Source organism: Aspergillus novofumigatus (assembly GCF_002847465.1).
Source record: "Aspergillus novofumigatus IBT 16806 chromosome Unknown P174scaffold_3, whole genome shotgun sequence".
Classification (NCBI taxonomy): domain Eukaryota; kingdom Fungi; phylum Ascomycota; class Eurotiomycetes; order Eurotiales; family Aspergillaceae; genus Aspergillus; species Aspergillus novofumigatus.
The window spans coordinates 4,032,215-4,056,622 of record NW_020194276.1 but is presented as its reverse complement, the minus strand read 5'-3'; the positions used below and the strand labels follow the sequence as shown (position 1 = coordinate 4,056,622).

General features: G+C 47.5%; 10 protein-coding genes across 10 annotated transcripts; 6 read left to right on the top strand and 4 right to left on the bottom strand.

Moving 5' to 3' along the window:
* Positions 1-541: 541 nt before the first annotated feature.
* P174DRAFT_459691 (D-alanine--D-alanine ligase family protein) lies at positions 542-1,759 on the bottom strand (the record flags this gene model as incomplete). The annotated part of the gene is made up of 5 exons (XM_024829786.1): positions 542-640; positions 679-702; positions 765-1,265; positions 1,303-1,358; positions 1,414-1,759. The coding sequence occupies 5 exons, from the start codon at positions 1,757-1,759 to the stop codon at positions 542-544; spliced, it is 1,026 nt and encodes a 341-aa protein (XP_024684844.1).
* Positions 1,760-3,032: 1,273 nt separating this feature from the next.
* Positions 3,033-4,415, top strand: P174DRAFT_430510 (FAD/NAD(P)-binding domain-containing protein; the record flags this gene model as incomplete). The annotated part of the gene is made up of 1 exon (XM_024825633.1): positions 3,033-4,415. One exon carries the CDS (start codon positions 3,033-3,035, stop codon positions 4,413-4,415), a length of 1,383 nt encoding a protein of 460 aa, XP_024684843.1.
* Positions 4,416-5,863: 1,448 nt separating this feature from the next.
* On the bottom strand, positions 5,864-8,284 carry P174DRAFT_450520 (fungal specific transcription factor domain-containing protein; the record flags this gene model as incomplete). The annotated part of the gene is made up of 6 exons (XM_024828943.1): positions 5,864-6,374; positions 6,433-6,588; positions 6,640-6,861; positions 6,923-7,055; positions 7,119-7,327; positions 7,386-8,284. 6 exons carry the CDS (start codon positions 8,282-8,284, stop codon positions 5,864-5,866), a joined length of 2,130 nt encoding a protein of 709 aa, XP_024684842.1.
* Positions 8,285-9,026: 742 nt separating this feature from the next.
* On the top strand, positions 9,027-10,705 carry P174DRAFT_511839 (sugar porter family MFS transporter; the record flags this gene model as incomplete). The annotated part of the gene is made up of 3 exons (XM_024831825.1): positions 9,027-9,500; positions 9,552-10,558; positions 10,618-10,705. The coding sequence occupies 3 exons, from the start codon at positions 9,027-9,029 to the stop codon at positions 10,703-10,705; spliced, it is 1,569 nt and encodes a 522-aa protein (XP_024684841.1).
* Positions 10,706-10,999: 294 nt separating this feature from the next.
* Positions 11,000-12,185, top strand: P174DRAFT_388243 (NAD(P)-binding protein; the record flags this gene model as incomplete). Its single annotated transcript, XM_024823394.1, has 3 exons — positions 11,000-11,063; positions 11,113-11,384; positions 11,448-12,185. The coding sequence occupies exons 1-3, from the start codon at positions 11,015-11,017 to the stop codon at positions 12,183-12,185; spliced, it is 1,059 nt and encodes a 352-aa protein (XP_024684840.1). The 5' UTR covers positions 11,000-11,014.
* Positions 12,186-13,103: 918 nt separating this feature from the next.
* P174DRAFT_405538 (inositol oxygenase) lies at positions 13,104-14,151 on the bottom strand (the record flags this gene model as incomplete). Its single annotated transcript, XM_024824073.1, has 2 exons — positions 13,104-13,226; positions 13,285-14,151. 2 exons carry the CDS (start codon positions 14,149-14,151, stop codon positions 13,170-13,172), a joined length of 924 nt encoding a protein of 307 aa, XP_024684839.1. The 3' UTR covers positions 13,104-13,169.
* Positions 14,152-14,705: 554 nt separating this feature from the next.
* On the top strand, positions 14,706-15,820 carry P174DRAFT_450516 (sugar phosphate isomerase/epimerase family protein). The gene has a single exon (XM_024828942.1). It carries the CDS (start codon positions 14,745-14,747, stop codon positions 15,777-15,779), a length of 1,035 nt encoding a protein of 344 aa, XP_024684838.1. The 5' UTR covers positions 14,706-14,744; the 3' UTR covers positions 15,780-15,820.
* A 398-nt stretch (positions 15,821-16,218) lies between these two features.
* On the top strand, positions 16,219-18,102 carry P174DRAFT_503409 (putative GPI anchored protein; the record flags this gene model as incomplete). Its single annotated transcript, XM_024831163.1, has 2 exons — positions 16,219-17,005; positions 17,029-18,102. The coding sequence occupies 2 exons, from the start codon at positions 16,219-16,221 to the stop codon at positions 18,015-18,017; spliced, it is 1,776 nt and encodes a 591-aa protein (XP_024684837.1). The 3' UTR covers positions 18,018-18,102.
* Positions 18,103-20,011: 1,909 nt separating this feature from the next.
* P174DRAFT_511834 (phosphatidylserine decarboxylase family protein) lies at positions 20,012-21,454 on the top strand (the record flags this gene model as incomplete). The annotated part of the gene is made up of 1 exon (XM_024831824.1): positions 20,012-21,454. One exon carries the CDS (start codon positions 20,012-20,014, stop codon positions 21,452-21,454), a length of 1,443 nt encoding a protein of 480 aa, XP_024684836.1.
* Positions 21,455-22,292: 838 nt separating this feature from the next.
* P174DRAFT_388230 (uncharacterized protein) lies at positions 22,293-22,711 on the bottom strand (the record flags this gene model as incomplete). The annotated part of the gene is made up of 2 exons (XM_024823393.1): positions 22,524-22,711; positions 22,293-22,471 (listed from the first exon to the last, which is right to left on the bottom strand). Exons 1-2 carry the CDS (start codon positions 22,636-22,638, stop codon positions 22,293-22,295), a joined length of 294 nt encoding a protein of 97 aa, XP_024684835.1. The 5' UTR covers positions 22,639-22,711.
* Between the last annotated feature and the right edge of the window lie 1,697 nt (positions 22,712-24,408).

The following is a 24,408-nucleotide window of genomic DNA, read 5'->3' as shown; positions in this document are numbered from 1 at the left end:
ATATATATTTCCTCTAGTGTTCTCTGTTTCGGATATTCGGGAAGATTTAGTTTACAACAGTAAATGATACACTACCATTTGAACAGAAGGTCCACCAGGTCCAACGATCATTTGTCGATCGAGGGACAAGTATTACATCTGCAACGCAGGGGTTTTGTGCACGGAAACGCATTACTCTTAGAACCCTGAAGAATGGATAATCGGAATGTAGCCTATTGCAATGCTATGTGGAAAGGATGTTTTGACATCATGATTGGTCGTAGTTCTGGAGGCCAGGGCATAGTGATGAATCTCATATGACTATCCCGTCTACATCCTCTCTTCGGCGAGCATCGCGAGCATCCGGTGCTACAGATGGTGTTATTGTAACGGTGGTCTCTCCGATGGCGTGTCCTGCTCGACCACCATCGGCCTTGCCCATGTCCCCTGCGACAATTTGGTCTCAGCAGCAAATGCTCCTGCTGTCTCAATATTTTATCAATTAAAACATAAATACTATTAAGGTTTAAATTATTATTAGAAAATAAGATATCGGGAGGCCCTAACTAGTGGCTATGATATGTGTACAACAAGTGATCTCCTTTCGATCTAAGGCATTGTCCACAATGCTTTCCAGGAGCTTTGAGAATGAGATCCCATTCTCTCGCGCGATTTCAGGATATATATCGAGCCGCCCACCCAAAGGCCAGGGATTGGATTGATCTGGAAAGGAGTAATGTCAACATGAGGTTCATACAGTGTTTCGCGTGCGTTGTTGCTCTTACCTCCAGTACATGAGGTTTGGATTCTCCATCTAACCGGATGTCTACTCTGCCACCGTCTCGACAGCCCAAGGCATTCCAGGCTCGTAGGCTAATCTCGCAGACCTTCTTGACTCCTGGATGGTTAATATCCACTATGACTTTTTCTGCAAGTCCATCTATAACATTGCTTCTTCCGTGTAGGTGAAAATCAATTAATTGGTGAGAACTTTGGGTGTTGGCTTGCTTCCAGGTAAAGGTTGCCATCCCAATCACCCTTGCCTGGCATCCAGTCCCTAGTATTCCGACGGTGAACTCCTGCCCCGGCAAAAAGGTCTCAACAAGGATATCTCGTTGAGGAAACTTCTGTCGTAAGACCTTGATTGCACTCTCCAGCTCCTCCGGGGTTTGGTCTCTATTAGAAGGGACGACACCTTTCGAGAAAGCTTCGATATTGGGCTTGACAAACCATGGATATGACGACAAGGATTTAGCATGGTGTGAATTTTTCAATTGCCTCTTGTCCTGGAAACTGACTTAATGCCGCTTCCTCATCCCGAACAACGGCAAATGGTGCAGTGGAAATTTCGTAGTGTTCAAGCATGATCTTAAACCAAACTTAGAGTCAGTCACTTGATGGAGACAAGATATTTTTTCTTCTGTTTGGTAGTACATAAGTTAGCCTTTGATTTATCCTGACATAACGCCAATGTTCCGGCATCGGAAAAGGTGGATGTAATCTGGTATGCTTCCAATATCCCTGGTACTTGCGCATCATTAGCTTTTCCATGCAACCCATGTGATATGTTGAAAGCTAAATCCCACTCTCTGTATTTTCCCGTTACAATGCTCTTAAGGAGAGATTCCATGCCGGGGACTTGAATTTCTTCGTGTCCGAGGCTTTCAAGAGTCGATGTGATGGCCACGGCCTCATTCTCATGTGCCATCCTAATAATTCCATCTTCAGGACCAAACAGTTCAAGATGTACAAAGGCAATTCTGAGATTTCCTGCTGTCATCTTGGCTGGGAATGAGGCTTCTCGTATAATCCTTGATACCTTAGTTTATGATAAGAATTAGTATACGGTAGTGGAGAGCAGTCCAAAGTGTGGCGTTTATATGTGGATTTGGCAGCCCTGAAGAGCTGGATGGAGGAATTCCACATCTTTACTTTTAGAACTCCTAAAACGCGCGCCACTAAGGTATTCTAATTACTATATTATAGGGCATACTAGAACTAGATGCCCTACACACCATACTGGCTAGATCTAATGAAAATATATTATTTTGGTTGATTTGGAGAGCTTCAGGATTCAAACGCGTTGAAATTCGATGAGGGGTGGACCGCTTGCCCCGGAATTTCCGTTATACTCTTAACTGGCTGTCATACCCTGCTAGTAAGGTAGGACAGTAGTCGTTAGAATCCTGGCAGCAGTACGTCTGGCTAATATATAATGTTATAGTGTTGACTGTCTAGGCACTAATCGGATGGTATGCACATCAACAGCGGTCTAGGGGGAGCATGTACAGTGCATCATTACAGGTTAACCGGATGAGCTGACCAGGTAACACCAATGATTCATCTTGTTATTGTCTGCTGCGCAATTTTGTACGACACAAAATGCAAGGAGCAAGGTCATAGCTGGACCTCCAAGGCGTCCATGCGCGGCCGGCTTTGCACCCCACCGCCATTCCCCAGCCTCTCAGCTCTTATTGGTCGTTCGCGTGCATTGACCCCGCAGGTACGTGGCATTTTAGCATTGTTTCCTTCTATGACGCGACCCTCACCACTCCGGCGTGGCCGGAGTGGTGAGGGTCGCGTCTGGCACGGATAGTATCAAAACACACAAGGGCGGTGCAGAGTCAGGAATTGTTGAAGGCTCTATACTTAATAGAGGAGATCTCTTGTGATGCACTCTAATTATTTTATTGTAATAGACCCCGCTCCGAGACCCGTATTTATATGAGTCTTGTGTAACGCTTCTATCTGTCCTACCTAGTCATGGAGTTGTTATGTGACATGTCAGACTCCTCTCCGTCACAAATTCTGCATAAAACTGGAAGCCTCCCGTTCGATTGCCAAGGATCAGTCTTTCCCCACTGTCAGACAGAGATCTAGCTTGCCAATCTGGTTGGATACTCTAACCTACACCAACTGCGTTAGTTTTCATGGTATTCCTGTGCGGTGTCCCTATCAATTCCCAACCCAGAGGACCTTTACCTACTCTGAGGTTGCCTTTCTGGAGTTCTCTGTTCTCAGACACGCCGCACGCCTGAAGTTGTGGAATCATCATGTTCCCACCAGCATCCAAGACGCTCGCTGTCCTCGGGCTTCTATCTCAGATTCCGTTCGTCCAGTGCAAGGATAACACCATCATCCGCGATGTCGCTATCATAGGCGGTGGCGCATCGGGCACATTCTCCGCAGTCAGGCTGCGCGACCAAGGCAAATCCATCGTTCTCATAGAGAAAGAGAGCATCCTCGGCGGCCATACCAATACATATCAAGATCCCGTCACTAAGGTCACGGTTGACTACGGCGTGGTAGTCTTCCACAATCAACAAATTGTCAAGGACTATTTCAACCGGCTGAATGTATCTTGGACAATTGCATCGTCAGACTTTGGTGCAGCGGCACCAGTCTACTTGGATGCCGACACGGCCGAACTAGTAAACTATACCAGTCCCGATCTTCGGGCCGGGCTGGTCGCGTATGCGGCACATCTGGCTCAATATGCACAGCTCGAGCTCGGATTCTTCCTTCCGGACCCTGTTCCAGAGGACCTGCTGCTTCCTTTCGGAGAATTTCTCGCTAAATACCCGGACATTGACGATGCGGTCTTGACGATATTCAGGTTCGGACAGGGACTGGGCGATTTCCTTGCACAGCCCACGCTGTACGTGTTCAAGAATTTTGGTCTGGATATTATCCAAGATATCTCTGCTGGATTCCTGGTCACGACGAGTCAGGATAATCACAAGATCTACGACCAGGCCGCCACCCTCCTAGGGTCAGACGTATTGCTGAGTAGCTGCGTTGTTTCGACACATCACCGAGACGACAGCGGAGTCCAGCTGGAGGTGCAAACACCATCTGGGTCCCGGATCGTGAAAGCCAAGAAACTTTTGATCGCTATCCCTCAGAAACTCGACAATATGCGTCCCTTCGATCTGGATGATCACGAGGCCGGGCTCTTCGGCGAATTCCTGAACACGGGGTATTACACGAGCTTGGTGACGAACACCGGCTTACCAACGAACTTCAGCTCATTCTCCGTCGGCGCTGATACTCCATACAACATCCCCAAGCTACCAGGTATCTACCAGGTGACATCGACAGCGATAGAAGGCATCTTCGATATCAAATACGGCAGTCCTTACGGTTTACCGGCCGGTTACGTGCGAAAGGAGATCTTGGAGTACGTCAAGAAATTGCAGGACAACGGGTTCGCGGAGAAAGTACATGGTGAGCCAGAGTTTGTGCGGTTTAACAGCCATACTCCGTTCGAGTTGACGGTGCCGCCGGAGCAAATTGCGAATGGGTTTTATAGGGAGTTGTATGGGTTGCAGGGGCATCGAAATACGTGGTATACAGGCGCGGCATTCCATACGCAGGATTCGTCGATGTTGTGGAATTTCACGGAGTCTTATGTGCTGCCTGCCTTGTTGAAATAGCTCTGATAGGTAGGTATGTGGGGCGATCGGATGTAGACCAGGTTTATGAATAGTGTCACGATGCGAGCTATGTTGCATTGCATCAATTGGGCACATTGGCGGTTCAAAAGTATGAAACTAGAGACCAGCATACATACGGTCCAGCCATCTGAGATATACTTGCAAATCTTGGCCACGGCGCGCGAATGCGACATTCCACAACCTTCGATCGATTAAGGTGGTCACCAATAGCAGCGACTCTGTGTCCATCGCCATCTGGACTATGACAATCAAAGCCCCACAAGCGTGGCGATGAACGCTCACACTGGGATTGATCAGTCTTCCGACAATGCAGAATCGAAATCCTTATTCAGGGGGGAAATTGTGAGTATCGTGGTTGGCATTCTAGTTGGTGTGGCGCTTCTTGCAGTCTCTGGGTGGGTATTGTTTGATTGGCGCCTGTAAACGCGCTCAAATACCGAGTCCCCAGCAGTCGCCAATGATGCCAGCGCTCAAGGAAAGCTTAAGCTAGTGGAACCTTTTCAGAGCGACCACAAGGACTTTCGGACCACAATACAACCCTAATCGAAGGCCCGTGGAACTTGTTGGGCGTGATGGATTAGTGGAAATGAGTGACACTCATTGGATGCGGAGTTGGACAATTGAAACAGGTCTTGGGCGTACACGACACGAGCTCGCATCAAATGCGAAATTGTTTCGGCCCTTGACAGGTGAAGTATTTGTATATTTGAAATGTTGTCAGAGCTGAAGCAAGGGAAACCGGCCAGTTCTATTTGATATTAGAGAATGGTTCTCAGTATCCATTGCTGGTTCCTTGGGTAGGGCGGGATCGAGGAGTACTACCTTGGCATCCTTCGTAGTATATAACAGTTTCGAAAACATTACCGTTTGGTTCTTACTGTTTGGTTCTCACCGTTGGTAGCGTGATTATCCTGATGAAGTTTTGCTGCGTTCCGGGCTGCTGTCGAGGGGTACATCATTTACTTTCGACATCCCGATGTAGAACAGTTCGACAAAGCTAACTTAGAAACCACTAGCAGAGTTATAAGGATATATAGTATTAGATGGGTTTAAGGAGTAAAATAGCGCTATTTTAGTAACAGACCAGCCCCTTCCAAGTTCCAGAGCCTCCTATACATACTTAAGGCCTATCAAATCCCTGTATTAGATGAATTCTTCTCAAACCGGAGGAGGGGTACTATAACAGGCCAGAGCCAGATGCTAATCACATATGTCACATGAATGCCTCCAGCCCTCCATACTTAGCCTCCCAGGAGGACCTATGTGTTTACTTTTCCTCAAGCTTTCAATAGACAGATTGTCAGCCACACCCAATCGAATCAATTGAGTCTGAGCCCTTCACAACATGCACCTAATAGTTCAACCCATATCCATATGGATTAGGCAGGTTCAACCCATATCTGCATACCATCCAAATAACAGTCTATCTACAAAGCTGGATCATGGGAAACAGGCGCCGTTCGATGAAGTTCGCTAGATGTCCTCAACCGTTTCCGCGGAGTATACAATACCAACCCGTCAGCCTGCTGTGGCTGTTTTTTTGACCGCGTCCGTAGATGCCACTGACGCTGTAAACCAACTAAAAGGTCTTTTGCTCTCTGGGCGCTTTTCCAGGAGAGAGTGAACTCATCCAAGGCTCTGAAACATGTCGTTAGATACAGTGAGATATTGCCTTGAGAGTGGATGGTGTAATTCGAGACGGCGGCAAAGAGGAGGAATAGGATGGCGGAGGACGTGATGGAAACTGCTTGTACATTGATTCGACGCAGTGTGTAGCGAGACTCATACATATTGAGGACCTTGGAGATTGCGATGGCGGATTGGATGCACATTTCGCGGGCGTGCGTGTATCCGGGTCCTCTTGGTGGTTGCGGTTGTAGTTGACTTTTTGATATCCATGGTCTGTGGGCGTAGATTATGTTCTGGTGGTATTGCATGCTTTGGTGCCAGTTAGATTGGAGGAAAGAGAGATGTGGCAAGAAAACAAGTTACGTACTGGAGAAGCAGCACATGCGGAGGGTATGGGGAGGTGACGTCGTCAAGATCAATCTGTAAAATAGGCGGAAGGGTAGCTTTCCACTTGTGGAGCTCGGCGACAATCTTCACATTGAGCTCTTGAAGAGTCTCTTTTGAGATACTGGAGGTACCGTATCTGTTGGAAATGTCAGTCGGGGCCGGACGTGATATTGGCAGAGATTCTTACAGGATATACCCGCATGGAGCCATCAGCTCGCAGAGACAAACTAGTTGTTGGCTGATTGCGTCTTTGATGTCCAGTAAGCCAGATTCGTGGCTGGCAGAAGACGACGGCTCGGAAGGTGTCCATCCGCAATGCCCTCTGGAACCTGCTTTTTGACGGGGCTTTTCAACCGTCACATCCTCCATGCTGGTGCGGAAGGGTCTACCTAGGTGGAATCCTAATTGGCTACCAAATGGTCAGGAAAACTACGTACTCATAACACATGTAGTGGGAGGGTATGACAAACTGGTCAACAATGTATGCGGTCCAGAAAACAGTCCTGCGAAGGTCTGCATGGGCAGCTGAGATTATCCCTGCAGTCACGTAGCTAGACATGTCAAGGTGCAAAGCAAGATCGAATGACAGCCTCAACGCCGATCCTTAGGTCAGGCAGCAAGTAAGTTTTCTTGAGTGAAATTATCGAGGTTCCCATGTGGACTTACCGCTATAAAGCCACCCTCTTGCATCTTTTCCGTTTCCAATCTCATGGCTGCTCAAGATGACCATTGCTTGAATGGTTGCAACACAAGGAGAATCTAATTCTGTTTCAAGTATTGACTTGGCGCGATCGGCAAAAAACTCAACAAGCGTCTTTGGGAACGTGATAACAGTTGGATGGTATCGAGATTCAAAAGCGCTACCAAGCGCACACCTTGTTGCAATTGTCAGGGTGGGTGCTTCAGAGAGCCTTGGCAATAGAAATGACTCACATTGCATTCCGCAGTGCATCTGAATAGAAAGGAGTCTCTTCCATGTTTTTCCACTTTTCTTTTGCTTCTTCGTAAATATGTCGATCAACGACATGGAATGATGGGTCCTGCCAGGTGAAGTATAGATCGAGCAGATGATCTTCTACTTCCGCAGGAATTTCTTCCTCTGACCAGTAATGATCGGTGGGGCTCGCCTGGTTGGGTTCATAACTGTCTGAGGATGCCATTTCCCTCAAATTAAAGGTTGAGGTCGGGCCATAAAAGCGTGTTTTCCCTCCAGGGCCAATTTTCAACGTACCAACCCGGTCGGAGATCTCATCAACCAGGCCTTCAATGTCGGACGTGCTGGCCGGTTCCTTGAGAAGGGTAGAGCTACTTTCGCTATAAACAGTTTCGATAGATTCTGCCTGGACCGTTGGTGGTATAGCAAGTCCATCATTGGGCGAAGAGCCCAAGATAAATTGTTGTTGCTGCATGTCGGATGCAGAGGGCGTAATGTGTGTACCGAAGTCTAGGTCAAAAAGCCAGGCGTCGAATATACTTCCCGGGCTGTCTTCTCTCAAGAGACTCAGGACCGACTGATCACCTTCAAATGCAATGAGCGAAGAGTCATCATGTTGTGCAATTGACGACAACGCCGAATCCGGTAAACAGTGCCCTTGCTCAGTTAAGGGCCGACTGGTAGCATCTTGTTGATCCAAGTTCCTGCCCCCGAAGCCCTTTAAAGAGACATGAAATGGGGCCATCGTAGAAGTAGGTAAAGAATACTCATTATCCTTGACCGTTCTTGGCGGCTTCATGGTTGCATTATTCGGAGGTGGTATTGGGCTGACGGCTTGCTTTGTCATTCCAAGGGTGTCAAGGATTTTTTGCAGGGTAGCATCCTTATCATCAGCCATTTTCGGGGCTGAAGGCCATTTTCATGGATAAATCGACACAGTTGATCGACTCTGCAGGTCAGCAGCTCTACTGCGACTCGAAGAGGTAACCTATCATCACGGTCAAGTCTTAGTCTCAAGATGGCCCATCACGATCGTACGGTTAGTATGATTATCTCACTTTCTCTTATCAAAAGCTTGATAGCGACATTCTTTGTTTTTGCTTGCGCATTGAGAGCAAGATGGTAGTTTGCCATCACACTGTTATTCTTTGATTTAATTTAGCAAAGAGTAAAAAGTTGTGGCAGAAATACCTTCACTTTCCTCTCCCGACATGAGATGCATGCCATGGTGGCATGTTGTCGCTTCACATACTGTTTCATAGAGCTCATTATTGTGCCACACCCTGTCAAGATGGAAACACCAAGAGCAGAATGCAAAAGAGACTCAAAAATCTGGGGTATGCAGACTACCCCCGCAATGGTGGTCGTAGATTGTGGAGTTCAGCAGTTCACCTGTTCTGCAGATCCAATCGGTCATAAACCCGGCTCGGCTTAGTGTAGCAATGACTTTCGGTGAATGGATTCCGGGGAAGTCTCTCTACAGATTGGATTGCTTTCATATTATTACATCTCACCGGGCTAATACAAACCCCATATAAATCAACCAGTCGGGCATTGCCTGGATGGAGTTTGAGTTGGACCTGCTATCTTGCTCATTCTCATGACTGATACCACCCCGTCATCATTTTACCGTTTTTACGATGTTCCTACAGGACGCGCAGGGAAAAGCGCTTCAGCATGGAATTACTGCCGCCTGCGGTGCTGGGTTTCTTCTCTTCGGCTATGACCAAGGTGTTTTTGGTGGCCTCCTGGACAATGAACCCTTCCTGAGGACCTTTGGCTTCCCGGGGGCTGCGATCCAAGGTCAGATCGTGGCAACATATGACATCGGCTGCATTACTGGAACACTCGTATCCATGTATGTCGGTGACAAATTGGGTCGCAGAAGATGCATTCTCATCGGCTGCGTGATTTTGATCATCGGTGCAATCCTCCAGACGGCTTCATATTCTCTCGCGCAGATGATTGTCGGCCGTGTGGTTGCGGGAATCGGAAACGGAATGAATACCATCGCTATACCTATCTGGCAGACAGAAACTGCGCGGCCGAAAGATCGGGGTAAACTCATTGTTTTCCAGCTGGTCACGAATATTTTTGGCATTGCGATCACAAATGTAAGTACCCATCAGCCTTAACGACCAAACCGAATTGCTCACTAGATGCAGTGGATGAACTATGGCTTTACCTTCATTCCGCACTCAGATGTGAGCTGGCGTTTTCCTCTGGCATTCCAGTGTTTCTTTGCCATCATTACCATTGCCTTAGTCCATGTCACACCGGAGTCGCCTCGGTGGCTTATTATGAAGAATCGCGTCAGTGAGGCACAAAATATCCTCGCTAGGCTGTTATCAAAACCGGATAATGATCCTTCTGTTACCAGTGAGATTCGGAATTTAGTTGCTGCTGTTCATCACGAGGCTGAAGTGCAGGAGTCGGCGGCCCTGAAAGAAATTCTCAGTTGGAATAGTAAGCAGCAAACACTTCGCCGTATGCTTCTGGGAGCTGGTACCGCATTCTTCCAACAGATGGGAGGTACCAACGTCATTGCATATTACCTCCCCGTGGTCCTTACACGATCAGTTGGTCTCAGCAGTCGCATGGCTTTGATCTTGTCCGCCGTGGACTCCATGTCGCTCATGTTCTGGGGCTCAATTGCAGCTCTCTTGATCGACCGTGTTGGGCGAAAGAGGCTGATGCTCATGGGCGTGGCTGCCAGTAGCGTTTGTTTTGCTCTTGTTGCTGTGGGTTTGCGATATGGCGGACCAGACAACAAGGGGATGTCGATCATGGCTGTGGTTTTCATTTTCGTCTACTACGTCTTCTACGGAATGTCGCTGCTCTCGATTCCCTATATATACCCTGCCGAGATCAATTCTCAGAGAATGCGCAACATCGGCACATCTTTCGCCACCACAGTCAATTGGCTTTTCGTCTACCTTGTTGTTGTGGTCACCCCTACCGCCATCCAAAATATCCAGTGGCGGTATTATATGCTCTACGCCATTTTCAACTTTTGCTTTATCCCACTCATTTACTACTTCTACATTGAGACTGCGACATTATCTCTTGAACAAGTTGATCGGCTCTTTGAAATCAAGCACAATGCAGGAAAAGACATGAGTTGGGCAGACGCAACACGGATCGCTCGTACTGAGAGTGATGATTTGCAGACGTGTGTGGAGAAGGATGCCGTTATTAATGCAGAGCACTGCGAAATTGCTCCCTGAACAGACATGGCAAAATCCAAATAGTCCGAGAGGGATACGGAGTGGGTCGGTTTGGAAACATTTACTTTGAACCTCTATGTGCATCCAGCTAGTGAGAAGTACATAGCTCTGCCAATTGTCCTTTCATTTTGATTTCTACTTACCTCGGATCCGTTTTCCCGTCAACTGGTATAATTCAGGATTTTGGGAGTCAGGTAGTCATGACCAGACTATTCGTAGCATTCCGTATACTCACATCGGACATTGAAATCCGAAGCGTTAGCCAAAGGTCCCACATCAGAACTACACAGGAAAAATGGGCTTCGTTATGTATATAGCCTTGACCCCCGTCCTCACCTTTTCTATGTCTCCTGAAGCTCTTGAGCATCTTGTTTCTTCCTTGATATCCCACGTTCGCAATAATGGTCGCCCAAAATCTTCGTGTCGGTATTGCAGGCCTTGGCCGTATGGGTAGGCATTCCCACCCCGTGGTATTGACAGTATATCTTACCGTAAACAGGCAAGCGACATGCCATCAACTTCCATGAGCTCACTGCGCGCGCAAACGTGGTAGCTGCCAGTACTCCCGATCATAATGAGCGTCAATGGGCAGCGGAGAACCTTCAAGGGGTGCAAATCTTCCAGGACTTCGATGAAATGCTTGAAAAAGCTGATCTGGAAGCTGTTGTGATTGCGAGTATCACTGCTGTGCATGCAGAGCAAGCTCTGAAAGCAATTAGGAAAGGCCTTCATGTTCTCTGTGAGAAGCCATTGAGCATTGATGCTGAAGTGGTATGTTGATTTGCCACTTATCCTTGTGAAGACTAGATGCTGACGAGCATTACTACTGCATAGGCCCAATCTGTGGTCTCCGCATACGAGCAGTCCCTCAAAACATACCCGCAGCAAAAAGTGATGTGTGCCTTCTCTCGTCGTTTCGATGCGTCATACCGCGAAGCCCATAAGAGAGTCAACAAGGGCGAATTTGGATCACCGGTGCTTTTCCGATCTCAAACAGCAGATCTGTATGATCCATCAGGATTCTTCGTCGAGTACGCGAAGACAAGTGGTGGTATTTTCGTGGACTGTTCCATTCACGATATCGACCTCATGCTTTGGTTCCTGGGAGAGAATCGCAAGATCAAGAGCTTGCAGGCAATTGGTGTCTGTGCCGTTCATCTGGGGCTAGAGGCGACCAACGACCGGGATAATGCAATTGCGACTGTGGAGTTTGAGGGTGGAAAGATAGCGGCTTTGTATTGTTCGCGTATGATGGCGGCTGGGCAGGAGGACACCTCAGAAATCATCTGTGAGAAAGGTTCTGTGAGGGTGAATATGCAAGGGAGAAAGAATCATGTTGAAATTCATGACTCACAAGGGGCCAGACGTGAACTGCCACAGCATTATTATGAGAGGTTCCGGGAAGCATTTATCACTGAGGCCTATGAGTTCACAGCTTGTTGCCTGGATAACACCCCACCTCCAATAAGCTTGCAAAGCTCCGTCAAAGCGGTTTCTATTGGGCAAGCATTGCAGCGAAGTCTTATTACCGGCGAGAAGATTTACTTTGATGGAAGAACCATCAAAAACTAGATTGTACGTCTGACTATTCAGTATCGACTTGTCCTATGGTTTTCATAAGGTGCACAAAGAAGTTGTGCTTCTTAGTCAAGATAATTATGCCACTTCCTATATTCCACTCCGAGAACAAATACTATGTAGACTTTTATGTAGATCCGAAGCAGCTTCGTGACGTGGGTGTTGGAAAGCCGATTAAAGCTTTTCAACATGTTAGGTCTCCGAGCACCAATCAATACAATATCATGATTAATGACTATGAGCACCCCGCATTCCGGTGCTATCTCCTATTGGGCCCCATAGCTGGGGAGAATTGCGGCGGAAGTGCATAGGAGTATACAGGCCAATAGAATATATTCATTTCCCATCATGACAACATTGCAGCTGCACAGGAATATAATTTCCGACAGCGCCCGCCGTACTTTCTAATGGTAAAGCTTAGATGAGCAGATATCACATGTGAGTCAAATCTTCATGATGACATCTCGTCACTTCATCTCACCTAACAGACTACTACTGAATAGCCGAGTGCCATATTGTGAGTGCAAGTCAAGTATCCCTGCCTAGAAGCCGATGTATTTGTCAAATACTGGCCAAGATGAAGGGATCTCAGAGACAAGTCTCTCTGCTGTAGCTCTTTCAATCATATGAGTGTTCTCTTGAAAACTATAGAAACAGGTCAGGAACATCGGGCAGTCCCCTCTACTGTATCCTGCCTGGCTTGATTTTCGAATGCTATATGAGAGCCAGAATCACCAAAGAGTATCATTTTTGACTCTTACTTCTATGAAAACGAACAGCATACTGCCCAGAAGTTAAAATGGTCCTAGGTTCTAATGAGCGAACTAAGAGCATGAATTGGGATGCTGTGTTTGCTATTCGAGCGGCAGTATTGCCCCTGTTTCATTCTTAGAGGAGCAGTTTTCCTCAATACTCTGCATCTATGTTATTCACATATAAACACTGGAAATCTAGAGGGAAATCCGTGGAGAGGAGCTATCACCATCTCAGAACATTTGTTGGGAAATACTCATCAATGAGTTCAAGATAGTAAGGCTAGAATCACGTTAGCACACAGCTGTGAAAGGTGCTATTATTTAGAAATGATTCTCACCTTCAACTCTTCAACTTTTGGCACCTCATCGCTCTTGGAGTACAAGTCATATGGATTGAAGGCCCGTACAGCTTCAAGCATCTTCCTGTCATGCTCGTTCATCAACTCATGATAGGCGTCCTCACGATGCCATGGATAAAATGAGTGGTACCGAATCATAGCAAGCCCCTCATCGGGGATGGTCGACTGGTCCTTGACGATATGATAAAGGTATTCATCATGTCCCCAAGACAGCATGACGTTCTCTAGACCACAGCCAGGGGAGTAGATGCCGAACTTGGTACTGTAGATTGGGTGGCTGAAATCCTCGTTCTTCTTGAAAGACTCAGTCCCGAAGATGATTCTATCATCAAACGCACACCCGACGGGGAAGGTGTCTCCCACAACGTCCCATTGGCCCTGAGCACCGAAGAAGAAAAGGAGCTTGCCAAGATCATGGATCAACCCAACAAGTTGCATCCAGCGTGGCTTGCCGTCTTTGCGGATAGCTTCAGCGGACTGGAGCAGGTGTGTCATTTGGGATTCTTGGGTGTCGGGGTCACATTCATCAATGAACGTGTTCAGTTTCTCCATTGCTTCCCAAACAGTCATTCGTGCCCGGGTCTTATTGTGGAAGTCATTACGGGCCTTCAAGTTGAAGGCCACCGTTTGTAGGGTGTGCTGCTGAGCATAGAAATTCCTGACTTGGTCACAGGCATCGTTGAACTGGCGGAAAGTTGTCTTGTCCTTGGCTTTGTCGAATTCAGACTCTTCGTACAGGTCCTTTGCCGCTTGCTGTGCGTTTGCCTTGAGGATATTGACGGCGTCGATATTGTCCGAAGTGGCTTCAATATTTGTCGATGCTGGATAAAGGACAGCGGATACCATTTTGAAAAGATTTGATTGTCAACGTAATATAGAATAAATCTGCAGAGAGGAGTGATGATTTCAGAGATGGCTGATATTCAACAGAGCTCGCCTCGAACATTGCGCTGGATTTATAGGATCCATCATTCTTGAATCAGTAGCAGGATGCGGAAAAGGCTTTCCAGGAGCAGCCATTTGAAAGCATTCTGAGTGGGTTGGAGAAGACTGTGTCATTTGTGGTCTTTGGAAATGCTCCAACCTCTGGCGACAGAAAATCATGTCCGGAGAATAACAACCGCAATAATGCGAGACCACCAATGTGAGGAAAAGTGAAAGAACCTGTTTCATGTAGGATACCTGTACGCTAACAGATGACTGAAGAACTCTGAATCTTAATGTCCGTGGCCTGTATGACTTCACTTTGAGAGTCATATAGTCGAAAGACCAACTAGTCTCTCTGTCACCTGCCCTGCGGAGAACAGAATCCGAAGTCACCCCGCATTTGCTCCTTGCCATATACATTGCGTGTAGCCTTTAGTAACAGTCCTACTTTCAAGGGTTCTCTTATCTTAACAGCCGAATTTTGTCATCATCCCTGTCCAGACGCCCACATCATGCTCTCGAATAAATTGGCTATCGCCAGCTTATCTCTGGGCCAACACCCTTCTCATCACCTGGACCACAAAATCCAGGCTGCGGCAGAAGCCGGATACAAAGGCATCGAAATTGTCTATTTCGAGTTGGAAGTATTTTCTCAAGCTCAAAACATTTCCATTATCGATGCAGCTGAGAAGGTCCGCGTGCTATGCCAAAAACTCAACTTGGACATTCTCTCTTTGGCACCTTTTGAGAACTACGAAGGAGACAGATCGCCCCTTAGTGACAGATTACAGAAGGCCAGACATTGGGTTAGGGTCGCTAGAGTCCTTAACGCGTCATATTTGCAGATTCCTTCAAACTACAAACCAGACGCTATCGGCGACAAAGGCGTGGTCATCAGTGAGCTACAGCAGTTGGCTGATATCGGAAGTGCGGAGCAGCCGGTTATATCAATTGCATATGAGTATTTGTCCTGGGGAACACACTGTTCCACATGGGAGGTCGCTTTGCAATATGTCAACGAAGTCAATCGACCAAACTTCGGGCTATGTCTAGATACGTTTCATGAAGCTACAAAGCTATGGGGTGACCCTTTCGCCGCGTCGGGGCGCTTCCCTGACTCTGATAAATCCCTTCGTGAATCACTCAATCGCTTTGTTTCCAATTGTCCCGTTGAGAAGATATTCTTTCTCCAGCTGTCCGATGGCGAAAAATTCGATCCTCCATTCTCCAAGGGTCACCCGTGGTTTGTCGAAGGGGAGGCGCCGCAATTTACTTGGTCCAAACATGCACGACCGTTTCCTTTGGAGCATGATCATGGCGCCTATCTGCCTATTACCGAGATTGCCGAAGCCTGGATCCTTGAGATTGGTTACAAAGGCTGGGTTTCGATGGAGATCTTTGACCACGGCATGAGGGATAGGCGCAGTCAACCAGAGACTGCTGCAATGAGGGGAATGAAATCATGGAGGACTCTACAAAAAGAGCTCAAGTCTGCATCAAAAGCAAGAACTGCACAGGCGCAAAAAAAGATTTTGTGCAATGTCTAATCCTCGAGACCCACGGTTACACACTGATAGTTGCATTTAGTCATGTGTATATCATTTCGATCGTCATATTATAACTATGGAAGTTATGGACTTAGGAAATTCCCATACACTTGACAGTAACATACACAAATAATCATTGAGCTTGTTTGTTCTGTATGGTTGAGAATGAGCATATATACCTTATCTTCACGTCTCATAATTGCCATACTTGCTTAGGGGACATCCCAGTTACATGCTCCATGTAAATGTATTTCTTACTGCAGTACGCTGCTGTAATAGGTAATACATGTAGCAAACAGTTAACAAAATCCATAAAGGCCATGTTGTAGAAACAGTCCGCCGTAGCAAGCGTGGGGGCGGGGACACGCAAGGCTTTTTCTCAGGGTAACGCGCTCGGCGTCACGAAGAACTCTTTTCCTCTCAGTGTCTTCCCACCGCCATGCTCTTACTACTTCCATATGAGCTACAGTTGAAAGTTATAGACTCCATTTCCCCAAAGGACCTACCCTCCTTCTCATCGAGCTGTAAATATCTTCAGGAACTCTGCCGCAACCACCTGCGAGAACACAAGAAATACAGAAAATGGCAATCCGAAGTCCTCTGCTCTTTAACTCCATCAAACATCCGCCCGTGCAGAACGAATGAGGCCTTTGGCAATGGTGCTCCGCGATTATTGCTCGAGATCGCCCAAAGTCCCCGCTTGGCCCCGTATGTGGAGGAACTGTCCCCGGAGCCCTTCGATTGTTCACAGGACCTATGCTCGGTCTGGGATTTGAGTTTACAGTGGATTAAACGGCTCGCTCAGGCATCACGCATCGTTGAGGAAGAAGAAGTGTGCGACTGGATGCATGCAGTGGCCACTGGGACTGGGGGAGCTACATTGGCACTTGCCCTTGGGCAGCTGGCAGAGCTGAAGACTATGGAATTGGAGGTGAACGCCTACGATACTATCCTTCCCTATGTCCCTCGCGGCGTAAGTAGGCTGGCCACAAGGTCTTATAGAGGACTCCAGGATCAGCCCTTGTCGAGTTTGACTGACGTGCGAGTCAACTTCCTATCTTATGACCACGACGAGGAGGAAGGCGACGATGAATCGTATGGGTCCGAAAGCAGTGAGGATAGACGAGAGCAACGTTTACAGGCAGTTCTCGGCGAGGATCACTTTCAGCAGATCATCCGCCTCTTAACTGCGTTGGCTCGATTGCCAGCTCTTAAAACCTCTCTCTGTGGGACTACTACTCACAGCCAGTTTGGCAGGAAGATATGAGTGCGCAAAGCTCCATCACGTATGACTGGGATGATGCAATGGACCCGGCGTATCCCCTGCCACCCGCAAACTCCGGGCTGGAATCGGTCGTTGTGGATCGGGGAAACATCTCCGGACGCGCCTTGTCCAGGATTATCGACGGATGTTCCAGCCTGAGGCAATTCAAATATATGGTCTTCCACACCCCAGAGGTATTCGGGCAACGCCTTGGAGGTGTACAATATCGAAGCCCTCTATCCGACATGAGTATTGAGGCCGTGTGTATAGCACTGCTTATCCATGCCAAGTTTAGCTTACGACACCTCCACATCGAACTCACGGAGTATGGTTCCATTTGTGGTTGTCGGCACGAACCCTGCCTGAAGCCAAACCGTCCCTATATGTCGATCAACCCAATCGCGCCGCCAACAACAAACTGGAGATGGAATGAATTCAGCCGGCTAGAGCGGCTCACCCTCGACATTGATCTGTTCAGCAATCTTGAAGGAAACGGATGGCTCCCGTTCGCGCAGACCCTTCCCGCTTCCATTCAGGACGTTGTAATTCTTGCTCGTCGCTGCCCGCCAGGCGCGGATACGCTGGACTTCCAGAATATGTTTCGTGATTTTAACCCACAGAGCTTCCCAAACCTGCGGTCAATCAGTGCATGGCATCGAAATCACCAGGACTCTGCTCAGCTCGGACACAATGGAGCAGAGCACATTCTGGCTGTCTATAGGCTGGCGCTCGAACGCGCTGGAATACGGGCAGAGGGGAATACAGAGTACGCACTGGGCAGCGATTACTTTGCAAAGCGAAAAAAGGCTTATTGCCACTGGTCACGTGGGATTCGCATGAATCAGTTTGGGATGGATGACTACGATCTATATGCGTTGCCAGAGACGGACCTCAATGGGAGAGTAGTGTTCGGGGTGTACCATGCTGACAGCAGTGGCGACATCTACACTGGGATTACAATGAAAAAGGCCTAGTGATAGGCCAAGGAAAACTAGCTGGCAAACTCCACGATGTCCACTAAACATGATAAAGTCACTAGTGCCATTACTACGCATAATGAAAGCAGCAGCAGCTGGAGAATCCGCAGTGGCGGAGCTGAAGAGTGGATCGTCCCGTCCCTTCCGTCCCTTATGCGGTAGGTAACAAAATCCCGCATTCCTTTGGCATTACACGGTATGAGCAATTACCTCTGCTACTCTCATCTCACGCAACCAAAGTGGATTGTGTCCTTTACATCAATTTCTGGAAATGTTGGTAAAAGTGGATGTCCAGTTGTGAGATCTGGGAAGGAGGAATAAGCTATGCCCTAACAGAAAGCATGCTTGGTACTCTCAATAGTCAAGTCAGATCACAGGGATGATTTCCATGCAGAGTGCAAAACCAGAAGCGGTTGGGATTGACCTGTTCATTTGCATTGCTTCCCCCAATCCAAGGGTTACTCTGTCCCCGGCCAAAAATGGCATTCATTATGCTCTAAACGGACTCCATAAGATTCCTATTGCCACCTCCACAATCACCTCATCAAAAGGCGATAGCTCATAGGTGTTTTATGGAAAAGAGCTCCACAGATTCTTCAGTGAACTTTCAGCTCAGCTGCAGCGCGATGCAGTGATCCAGGGCTGATTCACGATTGATCAGTAAATGCTATGCTATTTCATGTAAATAGTTCAGCATCGACGCTCCCAACGACATTCCGGTGAAACTCGGTACGGGTAACGAGCTACCTACTGGTGAATACTGCAACGGCAAGGTTCGGTTAGATGGAAATGGGGGACGACATTTGGACCGCTCCTGTTCACAAAAAGGGATGTAAATGCTGGCAATACGGACTACGTTAGATTCCTGGTGGATCTTGCGTTGTCACCGATCTCTAAGGCATGAGCGCAGCAATTGATATTGGTAAAATCCTCCACAGTGCTTCTGGGATACATATCCACTGGTGGTAATGAACCTGGTCACACTGCATGATAATACTGCATTTGGCTGAAAGGGACTATTCCCCTGCCATTCCGTATCGCAGAACAGAGAAGGGCTGAGAAGTATCAAGTGATATGGTGCATAACGCCTCACTGGCTGACTGGCTGGAATTAGCGAGTCACTCTGACGCCATCCTTTCCTGCTGAAAGGAGAGTAGCCGTAGTGTTGCAGCGTCACAAGCACCGTGCTTCCTCCAAACATTTGCTTCTTCCGGCTCTCCAGGCCGGTTCGCGGTGTTCAGCATGTTGAAAAGAAATCTTAATATTGGTCATCCACCCCTCTTTTCCCACACTACTGTGAAAACAGCCATTCCCATCACACTCATGACCAGCTGAACTGGCGGATGTGACATAGCATATGTTGGGATGCTTGCATGATGTAGACACTGCCTTACTGGCCACCAATTAGCTCTTGCGGGGGAAGGTAATCAATCGTTGTGGGGAAACCCTACGCTAAGATATAGGGAGATTTCATAGACCTGTTCTAGACACGTTAGTCTAAGCTGGAGCGTTCAGAGTCTGTGCTCCCTGAGAAAGTATACAAGCCTAAAATGAAAGCAAAGTTCTAGGCTAGGGATGGACTTCAAGTTAGTTAGGATGCACTTTATACAGAGATAACCATGGTTTGAAACTCAGAGAAGACCCTGCCCAATCTCCCGCAAATTGATTCCCTGCTCCGTACCGTTACGACGGTTCATAGGCCAGTCGTGCCATCTACGAGGGCGACCTCGGTTTCAGCTGAAATGTAGGGAAGATGCGACTTCGTGCATATGACGTTACGTGTCCTGCATGCAAACGTCATCAATCACAATGCTCACAAGTTGCAAAAGTACGTGTAACTATAGGTTAGAATTGATGTAATACGTACTCTACACTGGGAGATCGAAGTATAAGAACGATCAAGTCAAGGCGAATAATTTGGTCTCTTCTACATCTCAGGCAGCATTCTTGCACCATCCATTCAAAACAGATACGACAGCATTCCTCAAAAGATGCAGAAATTCTACCTATCTGCGTACGCGAAGCCCAGCCTGGGTGGACTCGCAACAGGGAGTGCCACTCATGGCTACGGCCACTGGATGCCTGAGGACGTCAGCCTTCGCCGAGCCTGGCTATCTCACCTTCTGGAAAAGGCTAAGCCAGAAATTCCCCCAAAATTGAGAGATGGCAAGGAGAACCCGGTCGACGCATTGAGAAACCTAATTGAAAACAATTCAACCCTCTATATGCTTGCCCATTCCATGTTCGACGAGGTCCCGGAAAAGGCCCCATATGATAGGGATCCAACTACACTCAAGAAACAAGTCCGAAACTACAAAACCATGTTATATCTCTTCAATACCCTCTTGACTGAAGTGCCAGAGTACTTTTTGGTAAACGACCCGAACGTACCCAGCGGTCTTATTGGGTTCCCATTCAATGTCATCGTTGACTGGCCGATGGGGACCCAGAGCGGTCGTCAATTCTTCCTCGATCCCAGAGTAAATGAGTCTTTGAAAGCGATCTTGAATAAATGGAATGAATTCCTCAGCAATCCCAACGGAAGGACTGGGCAGGAGGGTGGTGGCAACCAAGCACTGATCGAAGCTGGTTGGAGCTCAGACATAGCAGTCCAACAGTTGGAGAAGAAGGCAAATGATGCTACCCCTGATAATAAAAGGAGGTTTACAGATCTATTTGAGCACCCCGCGGGCGGCACGCAGGAGAACTTCTTTAACTATCCTCATTGGGACGCATTCTTTACGCGCAAGTTTAAGGATGGTGTTCGTCCTGTAGGAAACGGGGCGCTTGTCAATGCTTGCGAATCGTTCCCTCTTTCGTTTGACACCGACGTCTCGGGCCGCACTACCTTCTGGCTTAAGGGCATGCCATATTCACTGCATGATATGCTAGGAGCCACGCAGGATGATAGAGTCAGCCAGTATGTTGACAAATTTGTCGGCGGTACTGTGTATCAGGCCTTCCTGAGTGCAGACTCCTACCACTGCTGGAATGCCCCTGTCAACGGCACGGTTGTATACCGATCCCTCATCGATGGAACATACTTTGCCGAAACAGCTGCTTCAGGATTCGGAGGTTCGAGTGGACCTGATCCAGCCGGCCCAGATATGTCGCAGCGTTATATCACCCACATAGCAGCACGGGGTGTTCTTATCGTAGACACAAATGTCGAGAATGGCTCACAGATTGGGTTCGTGGGCTTCGTACCGGTGGGAATGTCCGAGGTATCCACCTGCCAGTGGGAGGATAGCACTGCTGAAGGCTGCACTATTACCAAGGGAGATGTCATTGGGGCATTCCATAGTGGCGGATCAACCCACTGCCTTATCTTCGAGCGTGAATATGCAAGGCGTCTGAATTTCGACCCCAAGGCACAATACCCAGAGATTGCAACCGCCAACCTGGCTGTTAATAGCACACTGGCTTCTCTCTAGGGTTGATGTTGCTTTGTCAGATTGGAGTCATATGAGGCCATCTGCTGTTTCTTATTCTGCAATTTGAGGGGGTGTCTACGTCTCTCGCTATTGCCTGATATTGCCCTTGGGAATCAGAACGTTATTGAGGAAGGAAATTGGGTGGAATAAATTGATTCATTACCCTAAAAACGGCTCCTGTAAAGAAAGAGAACATCCTTCGTTTAATCCATCCTGCTACGACTATTGACGAAGAAATGATGAGATCTAAATGAACCAGCGGGCTGAATCTGAACACTATTTTTGCATAGTGTGAGATTTGAGGATTGTTCTATGTCGGGGCAGGACCATATTCACGTCATGGCTTAGCAGTAATACACTTTGTATAAGATAGCCCCAGCGGACTTGAGAGCTAGAGTGTGCCATTTCATTTGTGAAGCTAGGGCGCCGCTAAGAATACATACCAATCTTACTTAGCTTGATTGGTTCCGTTCGGTATAAACCGCTAAGCTTTCTCTGTGTATCGGCGGACCCAAGATAATTCCACAATCTTATCGGGGCTTTGGAGCATTCCTTTTGCTACTAGATCCGTCATCTGGAAGCTTACATTTCCCACATACCGAGAAGGGCAAATTCGGAGCTGATACAAATACCATGCTCCTATGAAGGTATGCTCTATCTATATGACTGAAGCAACCGAAATTGGTTTTCAGAAAACAGTTCTTCCATTTCTCAATACTAAGTCTTTCCACTCTACCATATGTTGAATATGACTAAATCGGAGCAGATCAAAGTACAACATCCACGTCCATATCACACCCTCACTTATGTATCAACATAACAATGTGCAGCCAACTCTTCAGCAGTAGTCGCTACGGCCAGAGCCACCATCAGTGCAGCCACCGCCGCAGTAGGTGATGAAGGAGATATCACCGTTCATACCACCATTGCAGTGGAAGAGGGATTCCCGGATGTGCGCGTCGTCGGTTGGCTGGCCGGCGGCCTCAAGGGCGCCATTAACCTGGGATCCGTAGTTGCCTATACCTCATTAGGTATATTAAGTTGGGATGGGAGTGGCAGGTTCACATACCAATGTTCAGCAGGTTATAACCACAGTAGTTCAGCCCAGTCTTGCAGTTGTCTGCGGCGGCAAAGGGAGCCAAGGCAGCAAGAACAGCAAGAGGGAGAATGGCGAATTTGACCATGATGACGATAATATAATATATGTCTAAAAAGACAGAGATGTTGCAGATAAATTGATCGGGATCGGGATTGGAATCAAAGTGAAATACTGATGAATTGAGATGAGATAAAGGGACAGGATAGAGGCGGATTTGTCCTCCTTCTTATACCCCAATGTTCTCCTAGTTCATTTTTGATCACGGCGGATATTCCCATTTTAATGAAGTAATTAAGGGCTGATCTATACATCATGGCACGCCTAGTTGGACGCCTAACGCTCTTGCCAACAACCTCTAATGCCTGGAAACGTGAGGCATTTGTTGTTGCATTATGCCGCTCTCTATAGAGGTTCCACCTTTAATTCTCAGCTCATATGGCTTATGTCATGTAGTGTAACCTTCTGAGACATAATGACTATAAATATCAGAATTTGCTGCGATAATGGAGAGGGCCTCCTATGCTTGTCGGTACGATAGCTAGGCAGATAACCCAAAAGCAATTCCTACACATTCCCCTTCCCAAGTCTCTCGTAATTGAACATCCACATTCGTGCGTCAAGTTGTCAAGTTTTCCAAATGTGCTCTTGAGGTTCAGCTACCACCTAGCAGCCACCACAGCCTCAATGCTATAAAATCAAACGCTGTATGGTTCTCATCGCTCGGCGATCCCTACTCCTAAAAATACATTACTCTTGTACCATTAGCAACCGTCTAGATACAGGCTCCAATGACGCTGGTGCTAATTTTGTGGGGACTGCAACTGACATCGCCAACTTCTTGAATCTAAATCCGTGCCTCAGCTTAGGCCTCCTAATCTGGCTTACAATCTGCATTAGCAACTTAGAATGTAGAGCTCTGACGTTGCAGTTATAGTATGGTGCCACATGCGCGTGCCAATGTAGTGTATTAGGCCCCTGCCTCCTCCCCAACGAGGACGAGGACTGATGGGGATCCCACCGAGACTGCGTCAGGCGCCCTGTCCCCTCCAATCCGCCCATCATTTGCGCCTCTTAAACGCCATAAGGCCCCCTTATCGACGTTGACATGGCGCTGTTCAGACTGGTGTGAGCAGTGATGTCAATACATGTCAGATTTCGGGATCAACGACACCGAGGCTAAGACTCGATTACACATATATGAGCATGCAGGCAAGAACTGAGATGCCAAGTCTGCCCACAATCATCATAATTAGTCCGAATGGGTAAAAGAAACAATATCGGTCTTTCAGCACTATGCGTAACGACCATCATTTTCAGTACTGTCACCTGAATATATAAAACTAAAGTACTCTGTGAAGAAGAGGCGCTCACCGCATCACCCGTGCATCTCTCTGCATACGCTGACGTCTTTTCTTTATGTAGAGGCTACTTGTGCTTGTCACCAGTACATCTTTGGAGATGTCTTATAGAGCAGCTTTTCATAAACAACTCCAGGCCATACAACATCAGTGGACGACATGAACCCCGCTAACAAGGAGACTGGGTCACTAAACAATCCAATTTTAAACCTTGGAATAACCGAGCACGCGACCAAATGCTTTAGGATTTAGGGAATGACTAAACTACCCTGGAAGGACTAGTCGGTGTGGCAGTTACAAGGGTAGTAGAGGGAGGACTGAACAAGATGTACTATTATCACTGTATCTACCTAGTCTGTGTTCAACAACATATCACTTGAGGATAGATTCATTAGTAGTCGTTAGTTACTGCTTTAACAACTGAAATACACTTAGCTACCCTCTGTTTTGTCCATATTGTTAATTATTCTTATCTCTTGAACTATTCAGATCGTGGT

Excerpts from the sequence above, each read along its gene's own strand:
- P174DRAFT_450516 (XM_024828942.1), top strand. The coding sequence starts at position 14,745 with ATGCTCTCGAATAAATTGGCTATCGCCAGCTTATCTCTGGGCCAACAC.